The sequence below is a fragment of the Leiobunum rupestre genome, chromosome 2, assembly GCF_980474605.1.
Source record: "Leiobunum rupestre chromosome 2, qqLeiRupe1.1.hap1, whole genome shotgun sequence".
NCBI classification, from domain to species: Eukaryota; Metazoa; Arthropoda; class Arachnida; order Opiliones; family Sclerosomatidae; genus Leiobunum; species Leiobunum rupestre.
The window spans coordinates 51595299-51609848 of record NC_143385.1 but is presented as its reverse complement, the minus strand read 5'-3'; the positions used below and the strand labels follow the sequence as shown (position 1 = coordinate 51609848).

The following is a 14550-nucleotide window of genomic DNA, read 5'->3' as shown; positions in this document are numbered from 1 at the left end:
TGGGAGAGAAAACGGATCCACAGCTGAAGCGGGGAGGCAACGTTCCAACAAGATGGCCAAGGTTATTTTATAAAAAAGAACTATTCAATACTCCCATATTTTTGGTACCTGAATGCGCGCTTGGTCAAACAATATAACGAAGAAAAATAGCACTAACCTCGTCCAAGACTGGAGCTAAATTTTTAAACTTCTTGCGGATTTCCAAGGCGTAATTGAAGACGTTCAAAGTCTTTTTCTCCTTTCGAATATCTTGCAATATTTTTTCCAACACAATGAAGGTTGCAGTTCGTCCAAAATCCGGGCTATATATAATGGTGTAAAATTGTAAGCAATATCACAGACCACCTACCCCAAGAGGGACATGTATCGCTGGTAGTAATTTAAATGTTTTTATGTCTCGAATGTAATGCGGCTTTTTAAGGAGCGCGCCATCTCACGGCCGTAGAGCCAGTTTTGAAGGTAAGAAACTTTTAATTTTAATTTTGTAAAATAAAGAATTTTCACGCGTTTTTTTCTGTTTGATGTAAAGAACAGCCGCATCACTTTTGAGACACCTTTTTTTCGGCGGTAGATGCGAGTCCTTCTTGCGGTAGATGGTATTCAGGCGAGGGGTCGGACACTCGCCATTATTTTGTACGGGATTTCGGGATTTCGTAGAGATTTTGTGATTTTATCACTACTTTTTGAAGTGATTTTGGGATTTCAATGTTAATTTACCATAGAGAGAGTTAAAAGATTTTGAGATTTTAGACAAAGTGTACGGGATTTTGGTAAATGTCCGACCCCTCGTATTCAGGTGACCAGTGAATAGTGCTCGGATTTCGATTAATTTTTATCCATGAATAAAATAAGCCCGGCGTTATTTAAATAATATTTATTTAAATAACCAATAGTTGAATAAAAATGATAAAAAGTTTGAATAATCGCGAGTGAATAAGCCTATTATTTAAATAAAACAAACAATTATTTAAATAAATGCCACTTTTTTCCAAATAAATGCTTGGTTGCGTAAAAAACAAAATTAAATAAGTCAAAATGATATCTTTTTTACCAACGTTTGTTAAATAAATCGGAAAATTTGTGAATAATGAATAAACAATTCCGAGCACTACCAGTGAATAAGTGATCTACAAATTCTCTGTTAACCTAAATTCATTTTTGACAACATATATTATGATAAAGCCATAAAAGTATTTATTTATAATTAGGGAGAATGACTAGACGATGTCCAGCGGCCGAAGACGGGGGGAAGGCGTAATATTTAGGAAACCAATTAGAGATGAGTCGGGCCGCCTTGTTTTAAAGCCCGATCCGACCGATTAAAAAAAATGAAACCCGACCCGACCCGACCCGCCTAAATTATTCATTTCGAAAACTCGACCCGTTTCCTCTTCGATTGGATGCGACGCTCAACATAGCCAGTCTTCCTATCTATAAACACATTATTGATTTGAATGCACGAGTAAATGCGTAAAGTCCACTAGGTTTGCTAACCTAACTCTTGTTTAATGGGACAAAAAAATAGTTTGGTTAAAACGTAGAAAATATAGAAGAGAAAAGCAAATCGATTTAGTGTTTTGGGGTATCGGGTAATATTATGACTTAAGCCTCGTTCAGAGCCGTGCAGGGACATTTCAGGTCCCGGGCCAAATTATGTCATCGAGGCCCTTGTAACTGAAATTTTCAAGTGGGAAGGGGTACTGGTGGAGGGGCCTTATCGTAACGGACCCCTTAAAAGAATACTTCAGGGCCCTTTTCCAGCGGGCCCTGCGCATTTGACCCCTCTGCACGGTTCTCGGGTCTCGTCTAATGAAACCTATATTAACCAGAAGTCTGCATTTTAAGGCCTTGTCAAAGTTGGAGTTGCTAGTCCTCTTTTCCATTTTCTACGGTTAAAGCCTAGAGAAGAATTCATAAGCTCTTTGGTGGGTAGGCTAATGGAAGCATAGTCAAAGGTGATTTATACCATATAAACAAGAAGACTACGTTAACTTATAGTATCGCCTATTCAGGCACCTGCTGAATAACAGCCTCGCATACTTTATAGCGAAAGTTCTTCCTCTTTAGAAATTTCGTAACACACAGTCTATCGCCATCTATGGTTACTTTTTTAATTAAAACGCAGAAGAATTTGAGATCAGAACACGTACATCCAAAGGGACTCGTAACGGCACACTAAAAATGTTTGTCACCGTACGACAGCGGATACATTTTGGTGGCGCCATCTTTGTTTGTTAATGTAATCAATTAAGAGCATTTTAAGTATAATACTCATATCAATTTGTAAAATATTAACATTTTAACCAAAGACGTAGCCAGGATTTTGGTTCGGTGGTCACACCATTGAAAACCAAGGTAAGAAAATAAAAATATTCGGACGTTACGGGGGGGGGGGGGTGTCCCCCTGTCCCCAACCCTAGCTACGCCACTAATTTTAGCTAAATATTAATTTAATAAGAACTTTCAACGCTGTCATTATCTTAGTAAAAATTTGATTGGGCTTATATAACTGTTAATAGATGTCGACTTTTAAAAAACCAACTGCGTCCCTACTTGGATTAATTAACGCATAGGGATATTCCGGTTTCGTAGAAATTCCCAACGCTGGTGGAAAATCGAGTGCTAGTGGCCCTCTATCGGGAAAGATAGGCGTAACAACGTCTGCGCATGCGCGAAAAACGGGGCACACTTGTTTCTACTTAAATTACGCCACCTGTTAATATATCTACTAATTCTACTTTCGTGTTGGACGCGAAAATTAGTTCGAAAACTAAACGCCAGGTGTCCCTACTTTCTGAATCCATTCTGTGAGACTGTGACCCGTTTTTTGCGCATGCGCAGATATAGCTTTACATTTTATCTCCGCTAGAGCGCCATCAGCTTAGGTTTCCAGATTTTTGCTAAACCGGAATAGCCCTATGCGTTAATTAATCTAAGGTCCCTACGAGAATAATTTATCTTGTCAGCCTGAGGTGACCATAGGTCAACGGCAAGAGCTGGGCTCGAGTTCACCTCGCTGAGTTCGTATATGAGCTTACGGTTGGTCTTGGGCTCACCTTGGTCTCACCAATTATTGGTCGGGTCTCGGGCTCGAGCTGGCAATCTAAATTTCCCCGCCGATGTGAGGTCTCAAGTTCATTAGATTTAAAACCTACAAACCGTCTCGGGCTCGGACTCACTGTAGTTATAAATATACGTGCAGTCTCGGGCTCGCACTCACTATATTTACAAATCGACGGGTGGTCTCGGGCTCGGGCTCGCAACAATTACAATTCGACATGTGATCTCGGGCTCGCAACAATTACAATTTGATATGTGATCTCGGGCTCGAGCTCCAAGTAATGGGAATCATGAAATGGGTTCAAGCTCGAGCTCGAAGTAATTTGTATTTTAACAGGGGCTTAAGCTCGAGCTCACTAGGTACAATATTCGTTCCACAATACCTCAGCTCGGGCTCGGCTTTAACATGAAAACTTATCGGCCTCGTCTCAGGCTTACAATATTTATTTAAAAATACCTAAGCTCGGTCTCAAATTGAGCTCGGGCTCACGCTCTGAGCCCGAGCTCGTTGACCTATGAAGGTGACACTCTTTAACGCAGACAATCTCGCCATCTATGTTTACGGTAAGCAATTAAAAAGCAGACGACCTTTCGAGGCCAAGTATGCGAGGGTGGTATCAGATGCTAACACTATGTGACTATGGTCAAATATTCTTGTGTACTAACAATTAGACATCCCGAAGTGTAACCCACCGATTTTGTTCAAACTCGGGGGATTGGTAGACCTTCATGAATCATGAAAAATCCTAAAGGGAATTTATTCAATGGGCAACCGTTTTCCCATTGAAAATAACATGGGATTTTGACCTCAAATTGATCAACAGTTGATCAATTTTGATGTTTTTTTTATCTGTTTTTATCTATTTTTTATATTTTTGGCATTTTCGAAATTTTTAAATTTGTTAAATTTTTTCACAGGGGGGTCCTAGGAATCGGTCAGAATCCCATGTTATTTTCAATGGGAAAATTTCCATTTGTTGTTGTCAAAAACATTTTTCGGTGCCATGGCAAAATGGTTGCCCATTGAATAAATTCCCTTTACGATTTTTCAAGTTACATGAAGGTCTACCAATCCCCCGAGTTTGAACAAAATCGGTAAGTTACACTTCGGGATGTCTCTTTGTAAAATGCATTCTTGGATAAAACATGGAAGGTTACCTGCAGTGGACAAAAATTGGACCAGGGTTAACCGCTCTGGCTCTTTCCTCCCACAACGAACACAGAAAGTTCAACAGAAGCGTATGTTTCGGACAGTCGTTCTTAGACCATTCTTGGAATTGGAAATGTTTCACCCTATGCCTTTGATTGCCCTGTCACCAAATACATTTTTATTAAAATCAAAATGCAAGAACACCGATCAATAAACAAACAGCATGGACCACTACAATATTTCCTCAACCATTACACTACTTTCGTTAGCTTGTGGTAGCGCGTATCTCGTACCATGGATTAAATAACCTTACAGCATATGTAACATAATACCTCATAAGTATGCCACTGTACCTTTATTCCATTCAAAAATCTTCACTAACTGTTTGTTTCACCACGAACCAGTAAAAAGGTGGACTACTTTAGATTTTAACCTTTTTATTCATCCTAGTAATTTTGGGAGTCACACTATTGGTTACTAACATATGTATTTCAACCAATGGAAAACCTCTAAATTGAGAAGAAATTTTTTGTGTCAGAATTTTAGTCAGCCCAATGTAGCTTTATTGAAATTTATAAACTCGCCCGGTTTGTGCGGATGAAGTTAAATAATGAGTAGTTTAGAAAAAGAAAAGGTTGGGGAAAATGACCAATAAGTGATCGCTTACCGAAAATGGAACAAGTCGTCGAAGTGGGATATAACATCAGCGTTTTTAAAACCCATACCAAGCCTAAAAGACTAGAAGAGTTAGGCCCAGGCTTAAAAGAATCCGCAAAGACTCCAACCTTTTAGATGAGCCAGAAAAGCTCAGCCTGAATATCAACTATTTTTTCAATAAACCTGCTTCTTTTATTTGACAATGCAAATTTATTTTAGAACCTGAGTCTCCGAAAACTTTATTAATTGCATAAACAGCACTTGACAGAATATTGTAGTTCATTTTAGCCACTAAGCCTTGGTTGTTCAAACCGGTTTGTTTACTAAAATAATGGCCGTCGGTTTATCAGACGTAGAGCTAATTATACGACGGCATTATCGGCATTTGAGATTCGATGACGTCAAATATTACGTAGAGTACGGATGACGCAATATCTGTGAAACAAACCGTTAGCGAAGAAATTGAGCTAGTTGCATACTTATGAGTAATTATGTTACATATGCTTACAGGGATAGTTCTCTCTAATACAAACGAGGCTGCCAGATATTTTTGCCATCCCTTCAATTTTATCCCCTTTAACGATACAAATCCGGAACAAATTTCTTGACACGTCGCCATCTCGCGGCGGCTTTAGGCGAATTTAATATTTTTCCAACGGTTTATTTTAATATAACATTTGAAACATTCAATCGTGGTCAGTACCAAGAATGTATTTATTTATTCTCAGGGAGAATGAATATGTCGAGACGATCGACGGACACGTTGAGGCCCTAACCCCCTTACGCTAAGGGGGGGGGGGAGAAAAAGGAGGCGGTCTTTTTTTTGCGTCCTCGCAGCAGCGTTAATCGCGTCGGAAAACGTAATTTTTAAGAACCAATGAGATTGCAGTATTATTTGATTTTATTAAAGTGGAGGAGCATATCGGGGGGCTCAACGGGTGGAATTAGAGAAACGCTAAAAATAATCTCAACATATTCATTCTCCCTGAGAATAAATAAATACATTCTTGTCAGTACCTTAGTGGCTTTGGAGCTTCCTCGTTAATTGTGGGAAATCAATACTGTAAGTTAGGAGCAACAAACACCGCACCCCACACAACGCAACCCGTCAAAAGTCGTGCATTTTCTTGTGTACAATTTTCATTGGTTTGACGCTTTAGAGCGTTCAGTGAAATGGCTGGTTAAATTAAATTTGTGCACAACACTGCGTTAGCGTGTTTAAAGGCTAGCTGCGTTCTCCTTGTGTTTGTTGCTCTTAGGTGTAAGCAACCTTTTTGGTATTGTTTTTAAGACATTTAAGTAAAAAATTAAAGTATAGGAAGAAAATTGGGGGGAAAAGGAAAATATAGCAAGAAAATTGTGAGGAAAAAGTAAAATAAGGAAGAAAATTGTGAGGAAAAAGGAAAATGTAGGAAGAAAATTGGGAGGAAAAAGGAAAATGTAGGAAGAAAATTGGGAGGAAAATGGAAAATATAGGAAGAAATTTGGGAGGGAAAAGGAAAATATAGGAAGAAAATTGTGAGGAAAAAGGAAAATGTAGGAAGAAAATTGTGAGGAAAAAGGAAAATAAGGAAGAAAATTGTGAGGAAAAAGGAAAATAAGGAAGAAAATTGTGAGGAAAAAGGAAAATGTAGGAAGAAAATTGTGAGGAAAAAGGAAAATAAGGAAGAAAATTGTGAGGAAAATGGAAAATGTAGGAAGAAAATTGGGAGGAAAAAGGAAAATGTAAGAAGAAAATTGGAGGAAAAAGGAAAATGTAGGAAGAACATTGGGAGGAAAAGGAAAATAAGGAAGAAAATTGTGAGGAAAAAGGAAAATGTAGGAAGAAAATTGGGAGGAAAAAGGAAAATGTAGGAAGAAAATTGGAGGAAAATGGAAAATGTAAGAAGAAAATTGGAGGAAAAAGGAAAATATCGAAAGAAAATTGGGAGGAAAAAGGAACATGTAGGAAGAAAATTGTGAGGAAAAAGGAAAATGTAGGAAGAAAATTGGAAGGAAAAAGGTAAATGTAGGAAGAAAATTGGGAGGAAAAAGGAAAATGTAGGAAGAAAATTGGAGGAAAATGGAAAATATAGGAAGAAAATTGGGAGGAAAAAGGAAAATGTAGGAAGAAAATTGGGAGGAAAAAGGAAAATGTAGGAAGAAAATTGGGAGGAAAAAGGAAAATGTAGGAAGAAAATTGGAGGAAAATGGAAAATATAGGAAGAAATTTGGGAGGGAAAAGGAAAATATAGGAAGAAAATTGGGAGGAAAAAGGAAAATGTAGGAAGAAAAATGTGAGGAAAAAGGAAAATGTAGGAAGAAAATTGGGAGGAAAATGGAAAATGTAGGAAGAAAATTGGGAGGAAAATGGAAAATGTAGGAAGAAAATTGGAGGAAAATGGAAAATATAGGAAGAAATTTGGGAGGGAAAAGGAAAATATAGGAAGAAAATTGGGAGGAAAATGGAAAATGTAGGAAGAAAATTGGGAGGAAAAAGGAAAATATATGGACGAAAATTTGGAGGAAAAAATGAAAATATAGCAAGAAAATTGAGAAGAAAAAATTAAAATATAGGAAGAAAATTGGGTGAAAAGGAAAAAAAAGAAAGAAAATTGGGGGAAAACGGTTATCAAAATTGTTTAAAGTGGGTAAGAACGTCAGTCTGAGAACGAATTAAATAGGAGATTATCAAATCAATATTTTAGGAAATTTCCTTTAAAAGCAAGCGCAACGGCGTCATTTTAGCAATCGCGTTCAGCCAATGAATTTTAAAATACGTCTATCATTCGACGTAGTTTAAGCTCCGACCATTTCTTCGGGTGCATTGAACTGCATTCGCAGAAATGAAGCCTTATACATTCAGAGTGTATAAATTTATAAATTCCTGATATAAAGTGTCACTAACCAATTCTAGCGTAATTTCTCTCCTAACGAAGCCATTTTCGACAATTTCAGATTCAGTTTTGACTCTGATTTCCCCGATCTTTTCGATTCTTCCAAGCTTTGGCCAATACTCTTTACACAATGTCTGTGAAAGAAAGATTAATTAAAATATTAATAAATAAAATAATTAACGTCTAAAATAAAACTATTCAATTAATTTCTGAAAAAAGAAAAATATTTAACTAACTTCTGACGAAATAAAAATTATTTAATTAACTTCTAAAAAATTATTTAATTAACTTCTAAAAAATTATTAAATTAACTTCTAAAAAATTATTTAATAAACTTCTAAAAAATTATTTAATTAACTTCTAAAAAATTATTTAATAACTTCTAATTTTTATTAACTTCTAAAAAATTATTTTTTTTAATTTGTAATTTTTTTTAATTTGTAAACAATTAAAAATTTATTAATTTGTAAACAATTCAAATATATTAATTTGTAAACAATTAAAAATGTATTAATTTGTAAACAATTAAAAATGTATTAATTTGTAAACAATTAATAATTAATTATTTTGAAAACAATTAAAAACTAATTAATTTGAAACAATACAAAATTTATTAATTTGAAAATCATTAAAAATTAATTAATTTTAAATCAATTAAAAATTAATTAATTTTAAATCATTTAAAAATTAATTAATTTTAAATCAATTAAAAATTAATTAATTTCAAAACATATAAAAATAAACTAATTTGGGAGTAATTATTAGAAATGAGTGATGGTGTCCTACCTCTCCTTGTTTTTTGTCAACCGTTAACATGACAATGAAGCCAATGGTGTTGTTCAGAATCAGCTCCCAAAAGCATGGCGCCGTCGCTTCGACGGACGGACTTAGACTCACCAAATAATCTCGCTCCACATTGCTTCCCTAAATTAAAATATGCATTAATTATTCAGAATTAAATTATTTTTATAAATCATTCAACGTACCTTAATATTATATACTTCCGGTATTTGAGCTTAGAACAAATTGTTTTAATTAAAATTAGAGTTAGTTTTTACCATGGGCCAATAAAAGCAAGAGTGACATAGCGTGTACGGCCAACTATGCGAGAGGTTTGAAACGGAACTGGCAACACGTTATAGAATAGATTTTGTCCTGTATAGGGGCGCCACCTATCTTAGAGGCAGCGTTAAAGCAACCGTCGACTCTATCATTTCCACCTGTATTATGATAAGGCCCTTGTTATTAGAGATGGCAATGAATCTATCTGATTCTTCGAAAAACCGACTTTACTGGAGAGTGTGGTGCCATCTATTTATGGCAAAGGAAACTAAATTTCAAAATAGCGAAACAATGACGTCGTCAGAGAGCCATTTATAATTATTGTAATTAGATAAGTTATACTTAGTGGGCTTTAACCTAAATTATATATATCGCGTATAAAATATATTGTTAAAAATTATTATAATTTATGTTATTGACATTTACAAACGAGCCAATCAACGTGAAGGGTACTTTATGTCCCGCCTTTTGGGTCAAAATGTGGCTTAAGCTTCTTGTTTTGATTTTGACGCTAGCACCATCTGTTGAAAAAAGAGCTACTTCACGTCGAGCCGACACTTGCTTTAAATATTATATTTTATCACTCGATGAGAACTTGGCCTGCGATTTCTTAAAAAACTATCTAAACTATTACTTCATATTTTAATTAACGTAAATTAAGGTATTTAATATTCTTGTTTAAATTTTTTACTGTTCAATCGAAAAGATGGCCAGCCACAACTCGGGAAATGAAATTATGCGCTAAGTCTTGGTCTCCTTTTCAAATACTGACTGATGGTTCCCGCTTGTATTGACCCATGCTGTTACGAGGTGATAGAAAATAACTTACATTTTGAGATATGGTCCGGTGCCTTACCAGCAACTTTGCTTTTTCTCTTTAAACACTTTAAACATTCAACGTGTCAACAATGGAGTCAATATGCCATATTTTGAGAATTCTTATGTAATCGTGTTCCAGATAGGCCAAAAGTGACATAATTACCAAAACTGTGACAATCCCTGTACTTTCGTATGCTAAAGGTTTAATGAATGCTCGACTCGAGATCGGCCACGTAAAAGACTATTTATTGTCGCCTTTCTGGATCTTTTTTTAATCTATGGTATTATATCGTAGGTAGATGGCGATAGCATCTCCACAGAGTGACGAAAAATCAAAAAATATACCAACTTTGACCAGTGCTACTTAGTTCCTCCGTTCCTCACTACGAGTCGTTATTTGTTGGTTTTAACTTCCTTCCCTCACCAAGGCGTACTATCCCTTCTCCCCTTCCAACTTGTATTTCGCTCGTAACATTCATTAAGAAATAGGTCAAATTGACACACTTTTGGTAATTATGTCACTTTTGAATAGGCTAATACCCAAGATACCACCTTAGGCCAAGTCAAATAGCGACTTTTAATGCCTTAAACAGGTGGCCGGATTACAATGCGTAGGAGGGTGGTGGCAAGACCTTCATGGCACGCAAGCCAACAGCTCCCTACACTAACTTATTACCTAGACAAGTAAGTTCCGTGTTTGGAAGTTGGTTAATTTTAAAAATTATACACTTTACGGAAAATTAAGTTAATAGAAAGTATAGCGTAAATTGTGTTTAATCTTTAGGAAAATATTATAAAACCTAATTATGCTTTTTCTCAAATTACAGCTTTTAAATCGCCTCATTTTGCTATTCCCTCGCGAGTCCTACTATATAAAAATATTCCACAATTGCATCTTGGGGCCCCTCAAAAGCTATTCCCTCTCGAGTCCAACTATATCAAAATATTCCGCAATTGCATCTGTTGGGCCCTCAAAAGCTATTCCATAGAGAGTCCTACTATATTAATTATTCCGCAATTGCATCTTGGGGCCCCCCAAGGACTATTCGCTCGCGAGTCCTACGTTATAAAAATATTCCGCGACACATTTAAACTTCTTACTTCGAATTCGAGTTTTAGGGAATTTTGGTGCTCGTCGCTCAATCTCGGCTTTACGACGTCGCAAAACTTTTCAGTTGAAATTTCACTGTTAGGCAGTAGCAACATTTATGAGCCATAAATAAAAACAAAACTATGAATTTTATTTACTATCAGGGCGGCTTACCCAAGTTGAGAATTCAGTTGATTTAATTCGTGGCCTTCTTCGGTTTCTTTATGAGCGGTTTCATTATTAACCTCTTGTTTTCTTTGGAATTTGGAACTGAAACACCTAATAAACAAAATATTACAGCAAATTTTCACAAACCAACTAAATCTATAGGCATTTTTTAAATTTAAAGTGGCTTTATGGCTTTAATGTAGCTTTTATGTCATTGTCTCTTATTTGAAAAAATCTACGAGTACGTGTTAACACACGGAGGAAATTAAAAGTCGTACTGACTGACAATTTTAACGCGTCACCGTGATGCCTGCAGGAGAATGGGACCTAAGGTCGCCATCTACATTCGTGAAACCGAAACTTTGTTATAATATTTTAAAGCAACTGTCGGCTCTATCATTGCCACCTGTATAATGATAAGGCCTTTGTTATTAGAGATGGCTATGAATCTATCCGATTCTTCGAAAAAACGACTTTACTGGAGAGCTTGGTGCCATCTATTAATGGCAAAGGAAACTAAAATCAAAATAGGGAAACAATAACGTCGTCAGAGAAACATTTATAATTATTATAATTAGACAACTGATACTCTGCTTACAAGAAGACGACCAGAGCTATAACACACCGATTTTGTTAAAATTCGGGGGTTTGGTAGACCTTCATGTTACTTGAAAAACCCTAAAGGGAAATGTCTCCATGTTTTTGACAACACAAAATGGAAATTTTCCCATAAATAACATGGGAATTATTATAATTACACAAGTTATACTCTACTTAGTGGACTTTAACCTAAATTGTATATCCCATATAAAATATATTGGAAAAAATTACTATAATTTAAGTTATTGACAAATTTACAAACGAGCTAATCAACGCGAGGGGTATTTTTATGTCCTGCTTTTTGGGTCCAAATGAAGCTTAAGCATCTTGTTTTGATTTCGACGCTAGCGACATCTATTGAAAAAAAAGAGCTACTTAACAAGAGTTTAATTAGGAATATTCTTGGCACGAACGCTAGAAACATCCCTCAACTGACTATATATATTTTCGTTGCAGCAAGATAAGTACCATTAAATTAGGTAATTTTTAAATAGCCAGCCAGAAGGTCGATTTTTTCTTTATAACCAAGGTGACCTACGTGAATATAGAATATTTCAAAATGTAGACAGCAGAAGCCGCTAGGATGATTGTAGGAACATAGAGGGAATTTTCCCAAATCACCACCAACAATCACTGCTATCAGGAATGCATACCTCTACTTGAAACACATATCCTGCCGTATCGCGTATGATAAGATCACTCTGACGGCTTTGGCCCCACCTACGAGAGACAAAATCCCCTCTGGGCGCGCTCCCCTCTCACGTTGTTGTTTGTTAAGTTAACATTGTGACGTCAAAAAAACTGTTAGCCACATCGAGATGAAAATTTGCCGCGATAAGCATTCCAAGTAGAGCTATGGATTCCCGCTGTTATGCAATGGCACTCGTAGAAGCTAGGAGCAACAAACACAAGGAGAACGAAACTAGCCTTTAAACACGCTAACGAAGGGTTGTGTACGAATTTCATTGGACGAGCGTCACGAGCCTTTACGCTGAACGTTTTACGGGCGGGGGGGAAGACAATTTTCCCCTTCCGACGGCAGCAGGCGCTAAAGCGTCTAGCCAATGAAAAACGTACGTAAGAAAATCCACGACTTTTGACGGGTTGCGTTCTCCTTGTGTTTGTTGCTCCTAGGTAGAAGTAAGAGACAGTGACTTAAAAGCTACGTTGAAACAAGAAGCCCACGTTACTTTATAAAAAGACGAATTGTAGGACAAATTAAATTAATTCAATAATAGAACATACCACATTCCTTTTTTCCAAAACATGAAAAGGGCTCCCACGACTGCCAATAAGACCAAGGAACCAAAAACGGGTCCCAAAATGACCCCCAAATCGATTGATTCTAATAGCAACGCAATATCAAAAGTATATAATATTACTCTTACCGAAATAAGTAAAAAACACAAATTGTTAGATAAGCCTTTCTGGTGAAATAGCTACTATATCTCTGGCACTAGGATTAACAAAAGCTGGGGATTATTTGCTCTAGTTACCTAAAAAACAAGTCGTAAACGCTGTACATACATGTACTCCCTTTAAGACTAACCGACAAAACAAATTGAAAAACGTTCTATCTATTCGCGACCTAAACGAGGTTGCGCCTATGATTTAGCGTCTGCTACCGACAAATTATAAAGGCATAGGAACGTTTTTTTCTTAAAACTTATCAAAATATAAGCAAACGATGCAAACATCATATTAAAATCCAAGTATCATTATTTATAAAGTCAAATTTACGAATAACGACGAGGAGAAACTTGAAACATTTATTGATCGGAGCAGATCCAAGCAAGCAAATGGAACATGAAAAGTTGCCCGAGGCGATCTCGGAGTGTTCCAGAGCAATCAATGGAGCAAGAATTCATTGATCGGAGCAGATCCGAGCACACAAATGGAACATGAAAAGTTGCCCGAGGCGATCTCGGAGTGTTCCAGAGCAATCAATGGAGCAAGAATTCATTGATCGGAGCAGATCCGAGCACACAAATGGAACATGAAAAGTTGCCCGAGGCGATCTCGGAGTGTTCCAGAGCAATCAATGGAGCAATAATTCATTGATCGGAGCAGATCCGAGCACACAAATGGAACATGAAAAGTTGCGCAAGCCGATCTCGTGAATGGTCAAATGGAAAACGCATTAATATTAAAAATAATTACTTTTTGGGGGTGAACTGCGAGTATCCAAGAAATTGGACAGAGTCAGGGTTGACTGAGTAAAACTCCGTCCATCTCTGTAGATGGTGTCCAGGGTGGCAACGTAACAGCGATCTTTCTCAATTTCCCAGTTTCCCTCCAATACATCCACGTCTTTTATGGGAATTGGGTTTTGAATTCTCTTGATGTAACCCTCGAACCTTTGCGAAAGGCAAGCCTCTCTCTCCAGCAGATGAAGTTGAATGATATATTGCTCGAACGGAGTGTCCGATTGTGCTCGTGGCCATGTTAGCACGCCGTTAATTTTATCCTCGCGGAGAACCTTCTGAAGGCGTACTTCGCTCGAATCGACATCTAAAGTGAAAAGCGTTTCATCAGAACAAGTTTTCATTTATTCATTACTGCATATGCAACATCAGGAAAATATATGCGTATGTATGCAATTGGAATGTATAAGCGACCCTGATGGCTGTCATAGATTTCCCTTTCCACGTGCTAGGCTAGACTCCAATATAGTTGACATCAAAGCAACTGTCGGCTCTATCGTTGCCACCTGTATTATGATAAGGCCCTTGTTATTAGAGATGGCTATGAGTTTATCCTATTCTTCGAAAAACGCGACTTTACTGGAGAGCGTGGTGCCATCTATTAATGGCAAAGGTAGCTAAAATTCAAAACCACGAAACAATAACGCTGTCAGAGAAGCATTTATAATTATTATAATTACACAACTTATACTCTACTTACAAGTTTTTAGTGGACTTTAACCATAATTATACATCCCAAATAAAATATATTGTTAAAAATGATTATAATTTAAGTTATTGAGAAATTTACAAACGAGCCAATCAACGCGAGGGGTACTTTTATGTCCCGCTTTTTGGGTCAAAATGTAGTTTAAGCATCTTGTT

General features: G+C 36.7%; 1 protein-coding gene across 4 annotated transcripts in view; it reads right to left on the bottom strand.

The window, feature by feature from the left end:
- Positions 1-14550, bottom strand: part of LOC149958333 (receptor-type tyrosine-protein phosphatase delta-like) — a 68078-nt gene that overhangs the window by 27960 nt on the left and 25568 nt on the right. For 3 of the 4 annotated variants that reach the window (XM_090165772.1, XM_090165773.1, XM_090165775.1), the window contains 10 exons: positions 13643-13993; positions 12728-12827; positions 10889-10993; positions 10726-10810; positions 9635-9689; positions 8730-8758; positions 8530-8667; positions 7755-7877; positions 4219-4370; positions 158-302 (listed from right to left, as the gene is read on the bottom strand). In XM_090165772.1, coding sequence (XP_090021898.1) covers positions 158-302; positions 4219-4370; positions 7755-7877; positions 8530-8667; positions 8730-8758; positions 9635-9689; positions 10726-10810; positions 10889-10993; positions 12728-12827; positions 13643-13993 — 1283 coding nt within the window. Of the gene's footprint in view, positions 1-157; positions 303-943; positions 1900-4218; positions 4371-7754; positions 7878-8529; positions 8668-8729; positions 8759-9634; positions 9690-10725; positions 10811-10888; positions 10994-12727; positions 12828-13642; positions 13994-14550 lie in introns of those variants that run through there. The other variant, XM_090165774.1, reaches the window with a different exon arrangement.